This window comes from Mytilus galloprovincialis, chromosome 10 (assembly GCF_965363235.1).
Source record: "Mytilus galloprovincialis chromosome 10, xbMytGall1.hap1.1, whole genome shotgun sequence".
In the NCBI taxonomy this organism is placed as follows: domain Eukaryota; kingdom Metazoa; phylum Mollusca; class Bivalvia; order Mytilida; family Mytilidae; genus Mytilus; species Mytilus galloprovincialis.
The window spans coordinates 51,447,577-51,466,030 of NC_134847.1; the positions used below are offsets into that span (position 1 = coordinate 51,447,577).

At 31.4% G+C, this 18,454-nt stretch overlaps 1 protein-coding gene across 8 annotated transcripts in view; it reads right to left on the reverse strand.

Moving 5' to 3' along the window:
• The window catches only part of LOC143047778 (uncharacterized), a 101,714-nt gene that overhangs the window by 46,377 nt on the left and 36,883 nt on the right, over positions 1–18,454 (reverse strand). For 6 of the 8 annotated variants that reach the window (XM_076221027.1, XM_076221029.1, XM_076221026.1 and 3 more), the window contains 11 exons: positions 16,753–16,824; positions 14,328–14,453; positions 11,850–11,921; positions 10,795–10,903; positions 10,046–10,203; positions 9,107–9,274; positions 8,416–8,532; positions 7,335–7,479; positions 6,584–6,832; positions 5,138–5,905; positions 373–471 (listed from right to left, as the gene is read on the reverse strand). In XM_076221027.1, coding sequence (XP_076077142.1) covers positions 373–471; positions 5,138–5,905; positions 6,584–6,832; positions 7,335–7,479; positions 8,416–8,532; positions 9,107–9,274; positions 10,046–10,203; positions 10,795–10,903; positions 11,850–11,921; positions 14,328–14,453; positions 16,753–16,824 — 2,083 coding nt within the window. The remainder of the gene's footprint in view (positions 1–372; positions 472–5,137; positions 5,906–6,583; positions 6,833–7,334; positions 7,480–8,415; positions 8,533–9,106; positions 9,275–10,045; positions 10,204–10,794; positions 10,904–11,849; positions 11,922–14,327; positions 14,454–16,752; positions 16,825–18,454) is intronic. The other 2 variants (XM_076221031.1, XM_076221034.1) reach the window with 2 other exon arrangements.

Here is an 18,454-nt window from a genome sequence, read left to right on the forward strand (position 1 = left end):
AGGAAAACAATGTTTTTTTGTGAAATTTTCCAATTGCAAATAGATAAACAGATCTTGTAGTTGTACAGATTATTTTAATATGCAAATATTTTTGCTTCTTTTAAATAATATATTTATAAGTCATAAAAATCTTAAATGTATAGGAACATCTTCAAATAAAAATTGATCAATAAATGCTAATTTTATTTTCAATAGTTCAAGATTTGTTTTGTCAAGAATACATGGAAGTGTTGGGTATATATCAACGAATAGCAACCATCAACAATAAAAAATTACCATTTAATGAGTTTATGAAAATAAAGAGTATTTTTCAGTCAAAAAGCATAACCTTCCCACAATCCCTAGTCAAGGGGAAATAATTTGTATACTAACCCTTCCTCAGTCTGACTTCCTGTACATGATGATATGGGAAAAATCCTTCCTGTCCATTGGCACGACCCTCCCACATTCCATTGTCCCCAGTTCCCACAACTAAAAATATAAAAATGACATATAAAGTAAATGGAAATGTGAGATGTACGTCAATTAGACCACAGCTAAAATGACATTAAAAATGAAGAAAACAAAATAAAAACAAAACTTAAGCCATCTTTATTTTGCAATGTGAAACAGAACAATCACTTCTGAATTTGATTATCAATATCTTACACTTAAAAATTTACACAAGAGGCCCTCCTAAACTTACTGCTAGGTGTGCGCTCCTTATGTCATCAATGAAGACGTTACAAATAGATGAAGAACAGCAATTAATGAGTTGTTACTTCAATATATATTTGTTATTTCTAAGTATTTCATGGGTTTAATGTCTTATATATACCCCCTCCATTTTCAAGGCTGTAATCACTAATTTCTATAAATATTTTATGGTTACAGTTGTGTTTATCGTCACAAATTTTTCTTTTTAAAGAGATCTTCTCTAAACTGAGAGAGAACTGACTGATTTTATTGGTGTTCACAAGAACTGGCTTGAACTGTTTATGTAGTTTGACCACACCACATTCTGTATGTGCCTGTCCCAAGTCAGGAGACTGTATTTCAATAGTTGTTGTTTGTTGTTGTATATCGATATTTGTTTTCATAAATTGTTTTGTACACAATTCAGGCTGTTAGTTTTCTTGTTTGGAATTGTTTCAGGGCCTTTTATAACTGACTATTCAAAATGGGTTTTGCTCATTGTTGAAACCATACCCTGACAATAGCTGTAAACTTCTATGTTCATTTGTAAACATCATTTGGTTCACACTGACACATATCATACTGTTTCAATTTTAGTTCCTAATAATAATATATTCACTTTTACAGGTTAAGAAATATTCATATGAAACATTTTGACACTTTGCAGAGTGTCATTTCCATAAACAGCAGGGTTTGCAGAGGTCAGCATTATATGCCAAACTATAAAGCTCTGTTAGTTTTCAGGGCTACATTGAATAATCAAGACATAACATGTTAATATTTAGGGTGCACTCAATTAATATATTCTAGCAAGGTTAATATTGAGGGTCACACTTAGATTTATATTAATATGTTAACAAGCTCTGTAAACAGACATATAAGCACAAGCTCTAAAATATAATTGTATGATTTATATATACATGTTCTGTTAAATTCAAATATGGTACAATTTGATTATAGTCGTACAAACATATAAACATGTATTTACACTGTGCAGACAATTTTCAGTAGCTCAACTTAAATATGACTGATTGATTATTGGTTGCTTAATGTCTAGGAACAAATATTTCATGGTAATTTTTTTAATTCCTTTTGATATAAGAAGGTTGACGTAGGTTAGGAAGCGTTGTCGTTTGAAAACAGGCAATTGGGGCTTCTTCACCAATATCGCAACAATTAAGTGTAAGAGCAAATATTGGTCAGCTAAGAGTCAGAATAATGTTTCCAAGTAAGGAAAATTTAACAGACACAAGAACCGTAGATGTATAAAATTGCAAAAAATTTCAACCTACATAGACATTTTCATCTAGAGTAACAATACAAAAACACTTTAGAAGATTTAAGTTTGTTTAGAGAGGAAAAGTTATTAAATGAGTTACACACATTTGGTATAGTATGCATACTTGGATTCATAAATTTGATGCCTTAAAACAAATGATAGAACACATAGCAAGCCAATTTCCACCAATGATAGAACACATAGCAAGCCAATTTCCATTAATGATAGAACACATAACAAGCCAATTTCCACCTATTATAGAACACATAGCAAGCCAATTTCCACCTATTATAGAACACCTAGCAAGCCAATTTACACCAATGATAGAACACATAACAAGCAAATTTCCACCTATTATAGAACACATAGCAAGTCAATTTCCACCAATGATAGAACACATAACAAGCCAATTTCCACCAATGATAGAACACATAACAAGCCAATTTTCACCTATTATAGAACACATAGCAATCCAATTTCCACCTATTATAGAACACATAACAAGCCAATTTCCACCTATTATAGAACACATAGCAAGCCAATTTCCACCAATGATAGAACACATAACAAGCCAATTTCCACCTATTATAGAACACATAGCAAGCCAATTTCCACCAATGATAGAACACATAACAAGCCAATTTCCACCAATGATAGAACACATAGCAAGCCAATTTCCATCAATGATAGAACACCTAGCAAGCCAATTTACACCAATGATAGAACACATAACAAGCAAATTTCCACCTATTATAGAACACATAGCAAGTCAATTTCCACCAATGATAGAACACATAACAAGCCAATTTCCACCAATGATAGAACACATAACAAGCCAATTTTCACCTATTATAGAACACATAGCAATCCAATTTCCACCTATTATAGAACACATAACAAGCCAATTTCCACCTATTATAGAACACATAGCAAGCCAATTTCCACCAATGATAGAACACATAACAAGCCAATTTCCACCTATTATAGAACACATAGCAATCCAATTTCCACCTATTATAGAACACATAACAAGCCAATTACCACCTATTATAGAACACATAGCAAGCCAATTTCCACCAATGATAGAACACATAACAAGCCAATTTCCACCTATTATAGAACACATAGCAAGCCAATTTCCACCAATGATAGAACACATAACAAGCCAATTTCCACCAATGATAGAACACATAGCAAGCCAATTTCCATCAATGATAGAACACCTAGCAAGCCAATTTCCATCAATTATAGAAACATTTCAAACCAATTTCCATCAATGATAGAACACATAGCAAGCCAATTTCCAACAATGATAGAAACATAGCAAGCCAATTTCCACCTATTATAGAACACATAGCAAGCCAATTTCCACCAATGATAGAACACATAGCAAGTCAATTTCCACCAATGATAGAACACATAGCAAGCCAATTTCCATCAATGATAGAAACATAGCAAGCCAATTTCCACCAATGATAGAACACATAGCAAGCCAATTTCCATCAATAATAGAAACATAGCAAGCCAATTTCCATCAATGATAGAAACATAGCAAGCCAATTTCCATCAATAATAGAAACATAGCAAGCCAATTTCCATCAATGATAGAAACATAGCAAGCCAATTTCCACCAATGATAGAACACATAGCAAGCCAATTTCCATCAATAATAGAAACATAGCAAGCCAATTTCCATCAATGATAGAAACATAGCAAGCCAATTTCCATCAATAATAGAAACATAGCAAGCCAATTTCCATCAATGATAGAAACATAGCAAGCCAATTTCCATCAATGATAGAAACATAGCAAGCCAATTTCCAACAATGATAGAACACATAACAAGCCAATTTCCATCACTGATAGAACACATAACAAGCCAATTTCCAGTCAAGCTACTGAAGTTTAACTGTACTCATTCGACAATTGTTATTATCTGTATACCAAATTTCATAGATAAAACATAAGTATTGTGATAATTGATAAAATTTGTTTTCCTTTTCCTTTGTCAACACTGAAATATACATGTTTACAAGGGAAACAAATGTATCCATGAAAAATAATAACTAACGATACTTCATTAAATTCATGTACTTAGATAACACATATATAACTAAAGCAAATATGAACATAAGATTTTAGTGTTTCAAGTGCAAAACGTTACTACTTTGTGATTTATTTACCATCAAAAACCTGTGAAAAGTAAAAATGCGACCATGATTCTTTGAGAATCTCATATTCCACATTTTGTGGCAGTACTGAAAACTAAATTATTGGCCTTCCTTTAAGTAACAAGGAAATTTTGAAATAGGGAGCAGCCTTTGGGGCTTAGCCCTACTTTATAAACACAACCTAAATGCTGCCCTCCCCCATCCCTAATGTTGCTTTACATAAAAAAAGACCAAAATATCAACAGTTGTATGTACATAACAAATATCTTTCATGCTACAATCATAATGCTGAAATATAATAACAAATAAATATATAATCAATCCAAATAGTGATGTGGTTTTGTTTTGCATATCCTATGGTCTTGCATATTAAAAACTCTGCATTTTTTATCAGAGAAAGCAAACTAGAAACCATTTTGTTTTCGAGACATAACATTTTTGCCAAACCATACTGATAATAGAAAGTTCTCTACGCCAGGAACTCAAAATTTATTTCTATTCTAAAATAATATTATCAATATTTCATTTTGTCAAAATGTTGATACCTGTCAGACAGTAAAGATCTGTTAAACCATATGCCTTAAAAGTGTCTAAATTATTTGTACTTTAAAAAAATGCTAAATAACAGTTTTGGTCTTCCTATTTCACTATCAATACTTTTCAAAAGGTGCATGGCAACAAACAGACAATTGACAGGAAGTCATAGTTGCCAGATGATATTGGACAATCCCCAAAATAATCAGTTATGATAAAACTCATACCCATGAGTTTGTATTGTTGATATGAATTATTCAACGTTGCAAATTAATTTGAACAGAAGGCAATCAAAACACTGCAGTTTTTAGATTGCAGGAAATAAATATGAAATGAGTGCCTAGCAAATCTATACCCCCTTTCTTCTAACTAAAAAAATGGAGGGTTTTAAAAGCAAGACAATAGAATATGCTACATAACAAGTCATAAAATAAACTCCATGCTCATGCAATAAATGTCAAACAAACAAGCTGGAAACCTTCAATTATTTCTCCTTTCTTCATGGATAACTCATCTGGATATTTGGCTTCATACGCCACAACACAGATAAAAATACTATCATCTTTATTGACAAGACTCAGGTACTGCTCCTCATTAATAAGGGACAAGCGTCTCGGAATTCTTGGTCGCGTCACCAACTGAGAATTTTGTTTAATTTGGTTTGGTTCATGATTTTCACTTGACATATTATCAAGTTTCACTGAATATTGGTCATATGGCCTCCATCTGGTTGAAACAACGCTAGAGATATCACTCTCTTTATCGGGTGATGTTTTTTCATTCAAAATAACATCCACTTCCTTAATTTTATCGTCAAAATATTTAATCCCGTTGGTATAATTCCATTCTACATCTAACTCCTTTAAATTGTCTGAAGACGAACTACACATAGATGATTTTTCAATGTTAGGTTTATAATAAGTGGTAGAATATGGAATATGTTCTGCACTAATATTGTACCAATTATTTGCATAATTTCTAGTCCCATGATCATGGTCAAAAACTTCGGACAATCGTCTCCTAGCGTTATTAATTCCAAGTCTAGTAGAAAATGCGGCACTCATTGTTTGTGGCCGCTCTGGAATGAATGAGGTGCTATGGCTTTGGAACATTTTTTGTCTGTTAAATATACTGTTTATATGTGTGAGGCTACGAACACTTCCATTGAATCCCGGAAGACAAACGCTTTGTGGTCGTTGATATATTCCATCATTCTCCGAAAATGACAAATGTGAATCATAACCTGCTTTGGATGGGGAAAGAGTAAGAAACAAACAAAATATAATCATTCACTTCAAAGCAAAATTAATCATACATCAATTCAATTTCTTGAATGAAACATAAATACATTAAATTTTATTGAATACCAATGGAAAAATACATAAACACACACAAGAACAACTTTGTGGAATTTGCATATTAATGTATGAAAAATTTTGTTACTTCGAAACTGAAAATGAAAGAACTGCATTTTCAAGATTGTAAAATTTTCAATTACTAGTTAAGTCTTTTTCAATATACTTTCCAATATTTCTTTTAAAATAACATGTAAGTACACATAAAAAATATATTAAAATAAAAGAAAAACTTAAGGGGAGATAACTTAATTCGATTTAGAAAACAACCTCCTTCATTAAAATACCCTAAGTGTTGAATCAGCTGTTACAAGTTAAAAGAAATTGTTACCTTTTTCACATCTACATTACATTCTCCTCATCATTTTCAATGGTAAAATGTTAAATCAGTATATAAAAATGAAAGATCCTGGAAACTGCGGCAAATAAGGAAATATTTTACCTTCAAAAATAATATTGCATCAAGCTTTTAAAGCCATATCAGACCTGTGAAAATGCAAGCTAAATGAAATTTATACTTTTCTAATCCTCAACCCTCTACAACTGTCAAGAATATTTACAAATCATACCTGGTCCTGAACTGGTACTGGAAATACTCATAGACCTTGGTGAGTCTGTGCTGTAGTCTCTTGAGGGTGATGAAATATTGTCTAAATGTGAAAAACTTTGAGTTGAGTTTGATGGACTGATATAACGGCCTTCTGCCATGATGAGGTTAATTCTGGGATCACTACGACTTCTCGACAAAGCAAACATGGCTGCCGAAGCAACAGAATCCCGTCGTCTCACAGAATATTTTGGAACTTCACGATATTGCACTGAAATAGAATAATGTTGAAAATTATAATCGAACAAATATTCAATCATCATTGGTACAAACAAAATTGTTCTGAATTGTTGATCAACTATACTATTTTAGCAATAACAAAGACTGTAAGTTCTTTTTATTTAGTATTGGAACATGAATGCAAAGCAAAAATTTTAGAAGCCTTTAAATACATGTGTTTTGGAAAGTGTCAGATGACAGTTTAAATTTTCTTCATAATTGTTGTTAAAATGAATTAATCAGTAAATTTCATGTTTATTATAACAATTGAAAAATTCAGAAATTATTGACTTTTTACAATAATTAATGTAACTAGGTGAGCATCACATTTTGATATCTGATGCATATATCTGTAGGCAGAATTTCCTGAAATAGCAATTACAAGTCTAACATTTTTGTTCATTCTTCAAAATATTGCAAAAATCTCTAAATTTACAGTAGATGAGACATCTGTGTCAAATAGAATTCTTATACAACTGGTTTTTAAAACTTACCTATATCATCTGACTTATGTTTATGGAGTATATCTGCAATGCCCTGGTTCCCAGATATAACTGCCACCTGGAAAGCTGACTGGTTCTGGTAGTTTTGTATATCTTTATTAGCACCACGAAATAAAAGAACACGAAGGCAAGATTCCTGAAATATATAAATTATATTACACATCTATTCATTATATGGAGATTTTACATTAAAATATAAAATAGACAGAAAAAATATAACCCATTCCTTATACTTTAATTAAAAATTCCATTTTTAAGATGTAAATCAAGAAATTAAGTAAATGACCTCACAGTTAGATGACAAATTGTGTACATGAGCTGATAGAATCCAAAATTGCATTATGTTAGAGTAGTCCAGACAGTCATCAACCTATTAGGGCATGTCTTTTTTTTTTTTTTTTTTTTTTTTTTTTTTAGATAAGATAAAAAAGAAGATGTGGTATGATTGCCAATGAGACAACTATCCACAAAAGACCAAAATGACACAGACATTAACAACTACAGGTGACCGTACGGCCTTCAACAATGAGCAAAGCCCATACCACATAGTGAGCTATAAAAGGCCCCGATAAGACAATGTACAACAATTCAAACGAGAAAACTAACGGCCTCATTTATGTAAAAAAATGAACGAAAACAAACATGTAACACATAAACAAACGACAACCACTGAATTACAGGCTCCTGACTTGGGACAGGCACATACATAAATGTGGCTGGGTTAAACATGTTAGCGGGATCCCAACCCTCCCCCTAACCTGGGACAGTGGTATAACAGTACAACATAAGAATGAACTATAAAAATCAGTTGAAAAAGGCTTAACTTATCAGATAGACAAAAATACAAGTGGATGTGGACATGTTTACAGGGTCAAGTTTATGAAACTATCATTGTATTCGTATATATGGGATATTCACGTGGTGTTGGTAGTTGGTTTAGATTGCGCCACTGCCCAATTTTTGTGGTAAATCCTGTTAATTACAAAAGCAATAATGATGAAATGAAGAAAATAGTTAACACTGGTTGTCTTGGATAAATTTAATAAGTCACATGCTTTTTCAAAATTTTTACCTGATTATTTATAGCACATATGTGGATGGCAGTATTTCCACCTGCATTCTGAACATCCATGTCAGCACCATAAAACAAGAGATGTTCCAAATGTTGCAATAGTCCCTCTTTACATGCCTGAAATATTATAAAATATTTATTTTTCTGTCTTATGTATGTAACTCCATTACTTTTGTAATTCTGTATATGGTCTACATATAGGAAGAGGGATGTTTATGCAAAACTGGTTTAATCATATGGCAAGTTAGGCTATCTAAATTGTGTGTTGTTCTTTGTTGATTGTCTTTGTTCTGTTTGTACATTTATTTTCTCTGAGGAATTTGGTTTTGGTGATTAGTGTGGTCTGGTCTCACGGTCATAAAACTTTTGAGCATGATTTTTGTACTCGGACTCGAAAATCAACCAATCAAATTGCTGGATTTCATGTTTCGAGCATGATTTTTGTGCTCCGAGCACTGAGCAAAGTTTTATGTCTTCAAGGCCTGACGTATTGTCTTACATTTTGGGGGTAATTCCTGAATTTTATTTTGGGGGTAATTCCTGAATTTTATTTTGGGGGTAATTCCTGAATTCTATTTTGGGGGTAATTCCTGTTAAAATTCATAAGTACAATTCTGTAAACATTTGCCATATTAATAATTGAAAAATTAAAATTGACTTAAAAAACTCTTTAATATGTGCCAGTACTTACATGATGAATTTCATACCACCCCTGTTCATCCTGAGAACCAATCACTGCCCTTTCTTGCAGTAACATTTCTGTAATGGCAGGGTCTGAGTTATGAGCTATACCATAGTAAAGGGGTGTCAAACATCTAGCATCCTTCATGTTAGGTGACAAACCAAGATCTAACAACACCTGAAAATATTTTTTTTTATGAAACTTGGCTTCATTGATCAATCATTAAGCTCCAACAAACATGATAAAAGAAAAGCTTACAATTTGTATTGTAAAACATTATTTTTTTATGACTTCTTTGAATATTAATTGACCGTTATTTTAAGGTATCTGTCTTTTTTTTCTTTCTTGCTGTCATAGATGTAAGAATCATAAATGTGGTCTTAATGAGTTCATATGTTGACAGTATTTTGTAGGAAACTCTTTTTTTTAGAACCCTTTGAAATTTGTACATATACCTTATGCTAAAATATGCTGAGGTTTTAGGATGTCAAAATACAAATTTACAATATATAAAAGTGCCTTCAAACACCATCACACATTTACTGGAACTGCATGAATAGATCTACAGTTAACTTTTGTCTATGTTATTACATGTACTGTATATATCATGGTACATAACAGATGCCTTAAAATAAAATTATTTCCTTGTTCATACACTAGAGTGTCCTACAGAGTTATTTCCCTTTACATGATAAAATGTTATTTTGATGAATTCCTATTTAAGTACTTGATGTAACTTTCTTAAAGTAACTGACCAATCTATAATGCATTAGTAACGGTTGAATACATATTTTAAGCATTAAAGAAGTCTTCATTTTACTAACACTACGTAAATAAATACATTAATGCCATAAAGTCATTTCTTTAGAATTTACTTTTAGGTATGTAAATAGTGAATGAAAAATGTTGTTTACAAAATACTATTTACAAAGGTTAAAAGTTCAATACCTTAACAGCTGTGGGATTTTTGACCAACACAGCTTTATGTAAGGCAGTCATTCCTTTCTTGTTCCTAAAGTCAAGATGGCCGCCACCTCCAACCAGTGTCAGGACTATCTCTCTACATTTACCTCCTTTTATTGAACACGCTATTGTTAGTGGTGTTTCTAAAAATAGATATATATACCAGATAAATATGCAGTTTGTAAAGAAATATGCATTTTTTTTGGTTTTAAGAACATTTTTTTGATAAACTCATCATATATACCAGGGTTAAAATGTTGCATGCAAGACACACGTTTTAGCTATAAAAGACTCATCAATAAACCTTGAATCAAGAAAGTTAAAATGGCCAAATGAAATTTGAAGTTGCAGAGTTATACTTGACTATAATACAATTTTTTATAGTTGGAAATCATTTCAATTAATAAAACTAAGTAAGTTAACAGAAATTCTTGTTGGATCAAAATTGAGGATGGAAATAAGGAATATGTCAAAGACAACAACCTGACCAAAGAGCAGATTGCAGTCAAAGCCCATTAATGGGTCTTCAACGCAGTGAAAAAGTCCTACACGAGAGCTGGTCCTCAGCTGGTCTTTAATAAAAATGTGAACTGGATTAACTTTTTCCCATCTAATACATTTTAAGAAATCATTGTACTACGAGTCCTTTTCATTTATTTGGACTGATTTATGAGTAAATCTAATATCATATTAAATGTTATGCTTGTAATAAATAATGTTATCAAAAGACTTACCCCCTGTACTATGATCATGGAAGTTGGGGTCCAGCCCCTTGTTGGTCATTTTTGTTACTTTTTCTACATTTCCACTTTTTACACACTCCAGAAAACTTTTCAGATAACTCTGTAAATATAATTAATACAATAGAATAGTTCACATCAAAATATTTATACCACATTCATATGTTGTTGTTTTTTTTTTTTTTAGAATAATGGCTTTAAAGCATAGGTCAACTTATACATAATAGTGATATCTTGGAAATAAAAAATCTAAGTGAAACAAGAATGTGTCCCAAGTACACGGATGCCCCACTCGAAATCAAAAATCTAAGTGAAACAAGAATGTGTCCCAAGTACACAGATGCCCCACTCGAAATCAAAAATCTAAGTGAAACAAGAATGTGTCCCAAGTACACGGATGCCCCACTCGAAATCAAAAATCTAAGTGAAACAAGAATGTGTCCCAAGTACATGGATGCCCCACTCGAAATCAAAAATCTAAGTGAAAAAATGTGATGGAGCTGTCTTGCTATATATACTGTAAACCCACTTATTTTAGCCTATACATGCCTTCACATTAACGACCTTTCTAGCCTTTTTCAATGCATTTAATTTCAAGATTCTCAAATTACTGGTTGTACAGAAATAAGGAAAATTCCAAGTTTTACATGTTTGCAACGATTTATATTCGCGTTATTTTTTTGCGATCATGAATGTTGTCAAATTAAATCACTCATGAAAAATTAATTGGTTTTCTGTTCCAACAATTTATTAACACCTGTCATTTAATGTTTCTGTAATTGTTGTCATTCTTTTCCTGGAAATGCCTCTTTTGCATTTCAAAAAAAATATATATTTTGCTATTCAATTAAGAAAACAAGGATTTTGTATAACAGAGCATTAATTGTACCCTGAATTTTTCTGAAATTTCCTTTGATCAGGCAAGGGTAAAACCTAATGCCCCATCCTTTACAGTGGTGGCATAAAAAAAACTGTAGAATTTCTGCCTTGTGTTAAAATTGTGAATCATATGAGAACTGAACACAAGTATCTGACCAACAAAAACGTACTTTGGTATGTAGCTGTTTTAACTTCCTTGGATTTACATGCATTAGCTTGTACACTCTTTTCTTGTGCTTGAACTGAAACAAAAACAAATAGTACATGTATATATATTGAAAATATTTCATCTGCAGTTTTGTATAAGGCAGCAACCATTTGATTTTCTGGGAGGGGTCTATGGATTTTTTTGGAAAAAAAAGTTTGTTTCCAGTTTTGAGAGAAAAAAATAATTTGTTTTTGATTCTGAGAAGAAAAAATTGTTTGTTTCCCCCTCAGCTGCCACTATATGTAATGCTAGAATTGAAAGAAAAAAATTGTTTTCGACTTGTCGCGAAAAAAATAGATTGTTTTTTGACGCAAGAGAAAAAAAAAAGTTTGTCCAGAAAAAAAATCCATAGACCCCCCAGAAAATCAAATGATTGCTGCCTAAGCATCTAATAATAGTCATATTATAACCAACATTGTCAAGGGTCTAAAGAAAGTGTCTATGTCATCAAAATTTTAGAAATGGTTGGGTGAATAAATTTTCTCCAACAAGAATGTCAGTTGTCGGTGCATTTATTAAAATTGTTATTCAGGTGATAAAAATAATTTAAACAATACATGGGTTAAACGGTACTTTCTTATTCATGAAAATGTTCTGTTATTGGAATATGGAACAAAACAATCTGCCATTAGGAAACCCTCCTATTCTATTCAGTTATGTACAAGCATATTTATGAGTTAAGCTTTATTGTTACAAGTTGATAGTATGTTTTTTTAGATGATTTACCATATCAATATAAATAACCATATGACAATGAAGTTCAGTGCCCTCTATCCGATAATGCAATTGTTTATGTTAATTTTGATGCAGCAGATGGCATTTTAGATTCATATGTTGTCCCATACTTTGGTTATAAACAACCATAAATTAACTACTTAGCAAGGTCATGGACCCAAAACTGTTATTCAAGGATTTTTTTCTGAATTCATTGTTTTAACATTTGTATTAGGAAATTAAGCAAAAATAGCAGTATTTTTAAATCAAAATCAAAACCAATATCTGTCCTTTTCTATAATAAGTATTTTAAATTATGCAGAAATAAACATATTTTTATCCCATTGGAAGGCACTTTGACACAGTGCTCAACTTCATGGTTGAACCACATATGCATTTAAATATCATGCTATGAAACATTTTTTTTAGTGGTTGAGATTGGAACCATGTTTTTGGTAGCTTGCTGGTAAGATAGTCATTTTTGTCCAATCCGGTCATTGCTTTATATACTTGAGAAAAGGAAAACATGTGGGAGAAAGTCTACTTCTGTTTTATTGAAAATTTTATTCCTTCTTTTCAGGTAAACTTAAGATTTTTAAGCACTAAAGATAAAAATCTGGCATTCTACTATTTCAAGTGCAGAAATATGGCAACCCACTCACAAGAGAAAGAGAACTGTAGTTTTAAGGGCAAAAAAGTGATAAAAATTTAAGTTTATGATATATGCAGATTCCAAGAATATAATGAACTGTCTGTATGTACTTTAACCGACCAAGATTTGAGAGATCTATAAAGAAAGCTCAGACTTTTCTTTGATCTCTCAGTCCAAGTCCTTTCTGAACTAAAATAGATTACACTGAACGTAATCGTGTACCTATACTAAAGGTGCCTAAAGATGTTGGCTACTATTACTATAATACTGACAAAAAAGACGTCACCCAATAATCTAGTAGTTGTACCGAATGATTTATGGAATACTATACTATCAATCAAATTTCCAATGAGATATGATCAGAGTTTTTTTAATTTTAGGTCAGGATTATACTTCTCTCTTTTATCTGAATATCTAGTGTGTTTTTTAAAAGAAAAAAATAAGTTGTCTTTCCATTGTAAAACTGATCTTCTTTCCCGTCTCCACAGAAGGATTAATTCAATCATTTTACAGGAAAGATATCTTTTACTTTGATGTGACATGCAAACAAAACAAGCCTATAAATTCTTATAGGAATTACATTAAACTGAATTAATATGTCAGATACTATTGTTTTTCCTGAAATATATTCTAGTGAACAGAAGGAGATCAGCTGTTGGAGAGTGGAATGCACTTTAGTAACTGTCAATGTTCTTATAAATCATATAATAAAATGCTTCGCAAAGCTCAGCCTGATACGACCACAGAGGTCCAAACCTAAACACTTGGTGTAAGTTGAGACACAATATTCAAGCTTGATACTGTCTAAATTACCATTGTGATCAAATTTTTGACATAAATAAATGTTTCTGACACAAAATAAATGTGGGGAAATTAATCCCAACATTACTTTTGTGGTATTGAACCTTCTGGTAAAATTTCATAGAGATCCATTCCTTAAACTAAAGTTATTGTCAGGAAATCAAATTTGTCTTCGAATGACATCATAGCACTATACAACACAAAAAAATTGACAGACGGACATATGGACAGACATGGTTTTGCATAAAAGAATTCTCTTAGGCAGAATTATACCTCCAGAAATCCTATTGGTCCCTGCAGAGGGTATTCACTAAGGAATCTTTCTTCATCCAGAAACTTGCCAGCTCTTCCATTCATAGGAGGCATATACAGACCATAGTTAATGGAGTCTCTCAAATCCTGAAAAATAAACATAAAAGTATTATTAAGGATCATGTACATCTCTAGGGTGCCAAAAAAAAAATAACAAATCCTTGTCTTCCTTACCTATGTTTGTTATACAGTACACTTCTGTAATATACTACCGTAATCAGGACACTGGTTCAAAAAGAGTAGAGTAACCAGATACACAGTTGTCTGATTATCAATCATACAGCTTCTTTTTGTAACTTCATTGGGGTGTAAAAGCGTTGACTGAAGTACATTTTGTATGAAGCCGGGAAGCGCTTTATTCTAAAAATGTGCGCACGGTCAACGCTTTACAACCCTATGAAGTTATAAAAAGAAGCATTGAATACTTATAATTAAATTTTTTAGCTAGGATCATGAAAACACGAATTTTATCATTTTTTTATTTGATTCACCTGTGCACTTTATAGTGAGACCTCGTGTCATCATGAATGATAAATTTTATTGTGTAATGCAATTGCTTGAGGAATAAGGTGAGATGTGCAGTTAGCCAATCAGAATAACGTATATGATGAAACATACATCTAATGTAATTATATATATATATTTTTGCATGCATTTATCAATGTAATTGTTGAATAATGACAAAACAGGCAAAATTAGTAACTATGTTTTCCCTAAAATGTTGCATGCTAATAATGCAATAAAACTTTAAAATGCTGAGTTTTTCTGTTTTTTTTGGTGAAACTCATTGGTTGCAATTTTCACAATAATAAAAACATTGCAATAATTTCCGAATAGAGTAACCAAAATCTAAAGTGCATATTGAATCCTATACCTAAAACAGAACTGTAATTGAAATAATTGCATGTCATATGTATATTTGTTATACAAAAAATTACCCAGAAATTAATTCTATTTCAATTGATATCCAGTACTAGAATACTTCAAAGATGATGAAAAAACAACATCAAACATGACAAATTGTAAATAACAAAAGTAAATATTATAACTGTGAATTAGAAATATTACTTTATAACGTGTTTACAGGCAATCTTAATTTCAGCCACTTTTTACCAAAAAAAAATAATGTTTAAATAATAACTAATGCATTAAAACTTGGTAGACAACATATTGCATCACTGAATTTGTCATAACACATTATTTATTTTTCTATATTTAGCATTAAATTTATAAAGATAGGATGACCTGCATGAAATGTTAATAATTTACATTTTCTTTTACATTGGAAAGTTATATAACAGTTTAATGATTCTGAAATTACTAAATATTTATACAAAAAAAGAAGATATAAGCACATTTGCTCATATAAGCAAATTGAGCAAAGCAATTACAGCTAATTTCCTAATGCATGTAGAGCAAAACTTTGGTTAGCTTGCTTGCTTTGTTTGTATATTGTACAATTATATTGGGATAACGTCCAATAAAATTTAAATATAATGTATACAGGTTTAACCATGCCTATATATATATTGTTTGAAGATGTCAATCTTAATAACAAAGCTTGAATAAACATTTATACAAACAAAGCAAGCAAGCCAACCAAAGTTTTACTCTACAAGAATTATGAAATTAGCTGTAAAAATAATCAAATAAACTTAAATTTGAGATCACCCTTAGTTTTTTGTGGGGTTTCTATTGTGCAGGCTGTAGTTTTTTTGCAATGACTTTGTCAGTTGGCCTTTTACTTCTTAATCATTAAATTTATTTATAATATGCAGAAAATTTGCTTGCAAGTTACGGTATTCATTGTACATGTCAACGCATTTCAATTGTCTGAGTTCATAAGATTCATTACAGATGAGCTGATTATGCTTTGACTGCACAAAGCAAAGTCCAGAATTCAAGCTTTGTCTAGCTGTTTTTTTCATATGGAAAGTCCAAATGAAAGCAAAGTTACAAAAAAGGCCTGCATTCTAGGAGTTGAAGTCATAAAACTTTGATCAGTGCTCGGAGCACAAAAAGCATGCTCAAAACAAGAAATCCAACATTTTGATTGGTTGGTTTTGGAGTATGAGTACAAAAAACTGACTCAAATGTTTTATGTCTTCAAGACCAGGACTAACACCATCACTGTATCTCAAACACTGGATATTACAGGGATTAATTACTTGAGAGAAATTAAGTTTTAAGTCATGTATATTTCTGCAGTGAACGGCAAATGGTTATTAGAATTTTGAAATACAATTCTATTCTTGAGTGATTGAATTATTGGGCGTAAGATAACATTACAATACATCATGTTTAACATGGTGACTACAATACAATCAATATAAACACATAAACAAGTGCATGTATGATTCATGCAAGTGCATTTTACTTCCTGTACCTCTGGAAAGTTGGTCAGCAACCTTTGTTTAGCATGCCATACTGTTTCATCCAGCTCAAACTGTAAACATTTCTGAAAAAATATAAATAAAATATTTTTATTTTATTTCAAAACAGATGATGATGGAAGTTTTTAACGACCTTGACTGGCTATACAGCCCTTGCAAGGTCGGCTTCAGAACAGTCTCCTCCAATCTTACTTTTAAACTGCCCAATAACAATACCACCATGCACCAGACAGTTAATACCAGATACAAAATGTCAATATATAGAATGAATGACAGCTGTGGTAATATGGTCATGCAGTCAGACAAACTTTTTTCGGTGACATTTTGAAAGTTACACATTTATTTTTACAATGTTTGAAAGTGTACTTTGATTGTTGATTTTTCATTAATCTGTATGACACAATAGAAACCAGTAATTTATTTTTAGATGATTTTCACTCCTTTTAAGGACACTATTGATTATATTTCTTCACATCTGTGACTTGATCAAGATAAATTCAGAGAAAAGTTGAAATGCAACAGAAAAGGACAAGGAAGGCCTAAATTGGACAAAGTTATATTGTATAAAATAACCATATATTAAAAATTAATAATATGCAAATTAAGATTTTAACCCTTTCCTTCATAGTGACACCTTTTGACGCCACCCCCTTTACTCCATAATGACGCCTTTTGACGCCTGTGTAGTGCCTCAGTCGGAAAGCTTTGACTACAAAGTGTCAGCTTCAAACTTAATAAAATTTGTATCCAAAATGAAAAGGATATTTATAAGAATATCTGACTTGAATTTATTTGATGAAATAGTTGTTTTTACTTTAAAGCATATTTTTAGCCTTTTATTGAAAAATCCTATGCGAATCAAGTATGCAAAAAAAAATGTCAATGGAGGAAAGGGTTAATAGAATACAATTGAGAATGGAAATGGGGAATGTGTCAAAGAGACAACAACCCGACCATAGAACTACAGCAGAAGGTCACCAATAGGTCTTCAAGACTATTTTTATGATTCGGTTTGATTAAGACAAAATTAATCATCTTTTAAATAGCTTCATGACTTTTTGGAACTTTTCCCTATTTCCTTTTAGGTCTATTTCCTGCTGAAAAACATCGGGAAAATGACAAATAAATTTATGATGAAAATATGTAAATAGGTGAAAAAAATATATTAGCAAAAAAAATAATATGTTGGTTCATGCATTTGGCCTATGTCCTCGATGCAAAAACTATCTGAATTTAGTTAAAATTTGTCAAAACTAGGATTTATATCATTATAGTGCACAATTATGATGTCAATTATGTATTTGACAGATAATATTTTACCAATTGATTATGGCAGCTATATACTGTACTTTTTCTAAAGATTTTTTAGGACTGATAATGACCCTTTGTGAATGTAGCATGTTCCAATATAAAAAGGTGATTTTATGATTGTGTGTTTTAAACCAGGTTTTAATGTCTTAGCATTACCATGATACTTCTGATAGTTAAGGATTTAGTGTCCAGCCAACTTCTTAAGATTTAATTTTAATTGTACAATGGGTGTTTTCGGTCAAACTTTGATAATATTACATAAAGATAAGTTATCTTATATAAAATATGGCATACAATAAAAAGACATAAACTTTAAGGTTACTTGGTCCACTATCAAGACCATACTTAAGTCCCCACCCAGTTTCTTTCCAAATAAAAATCGAG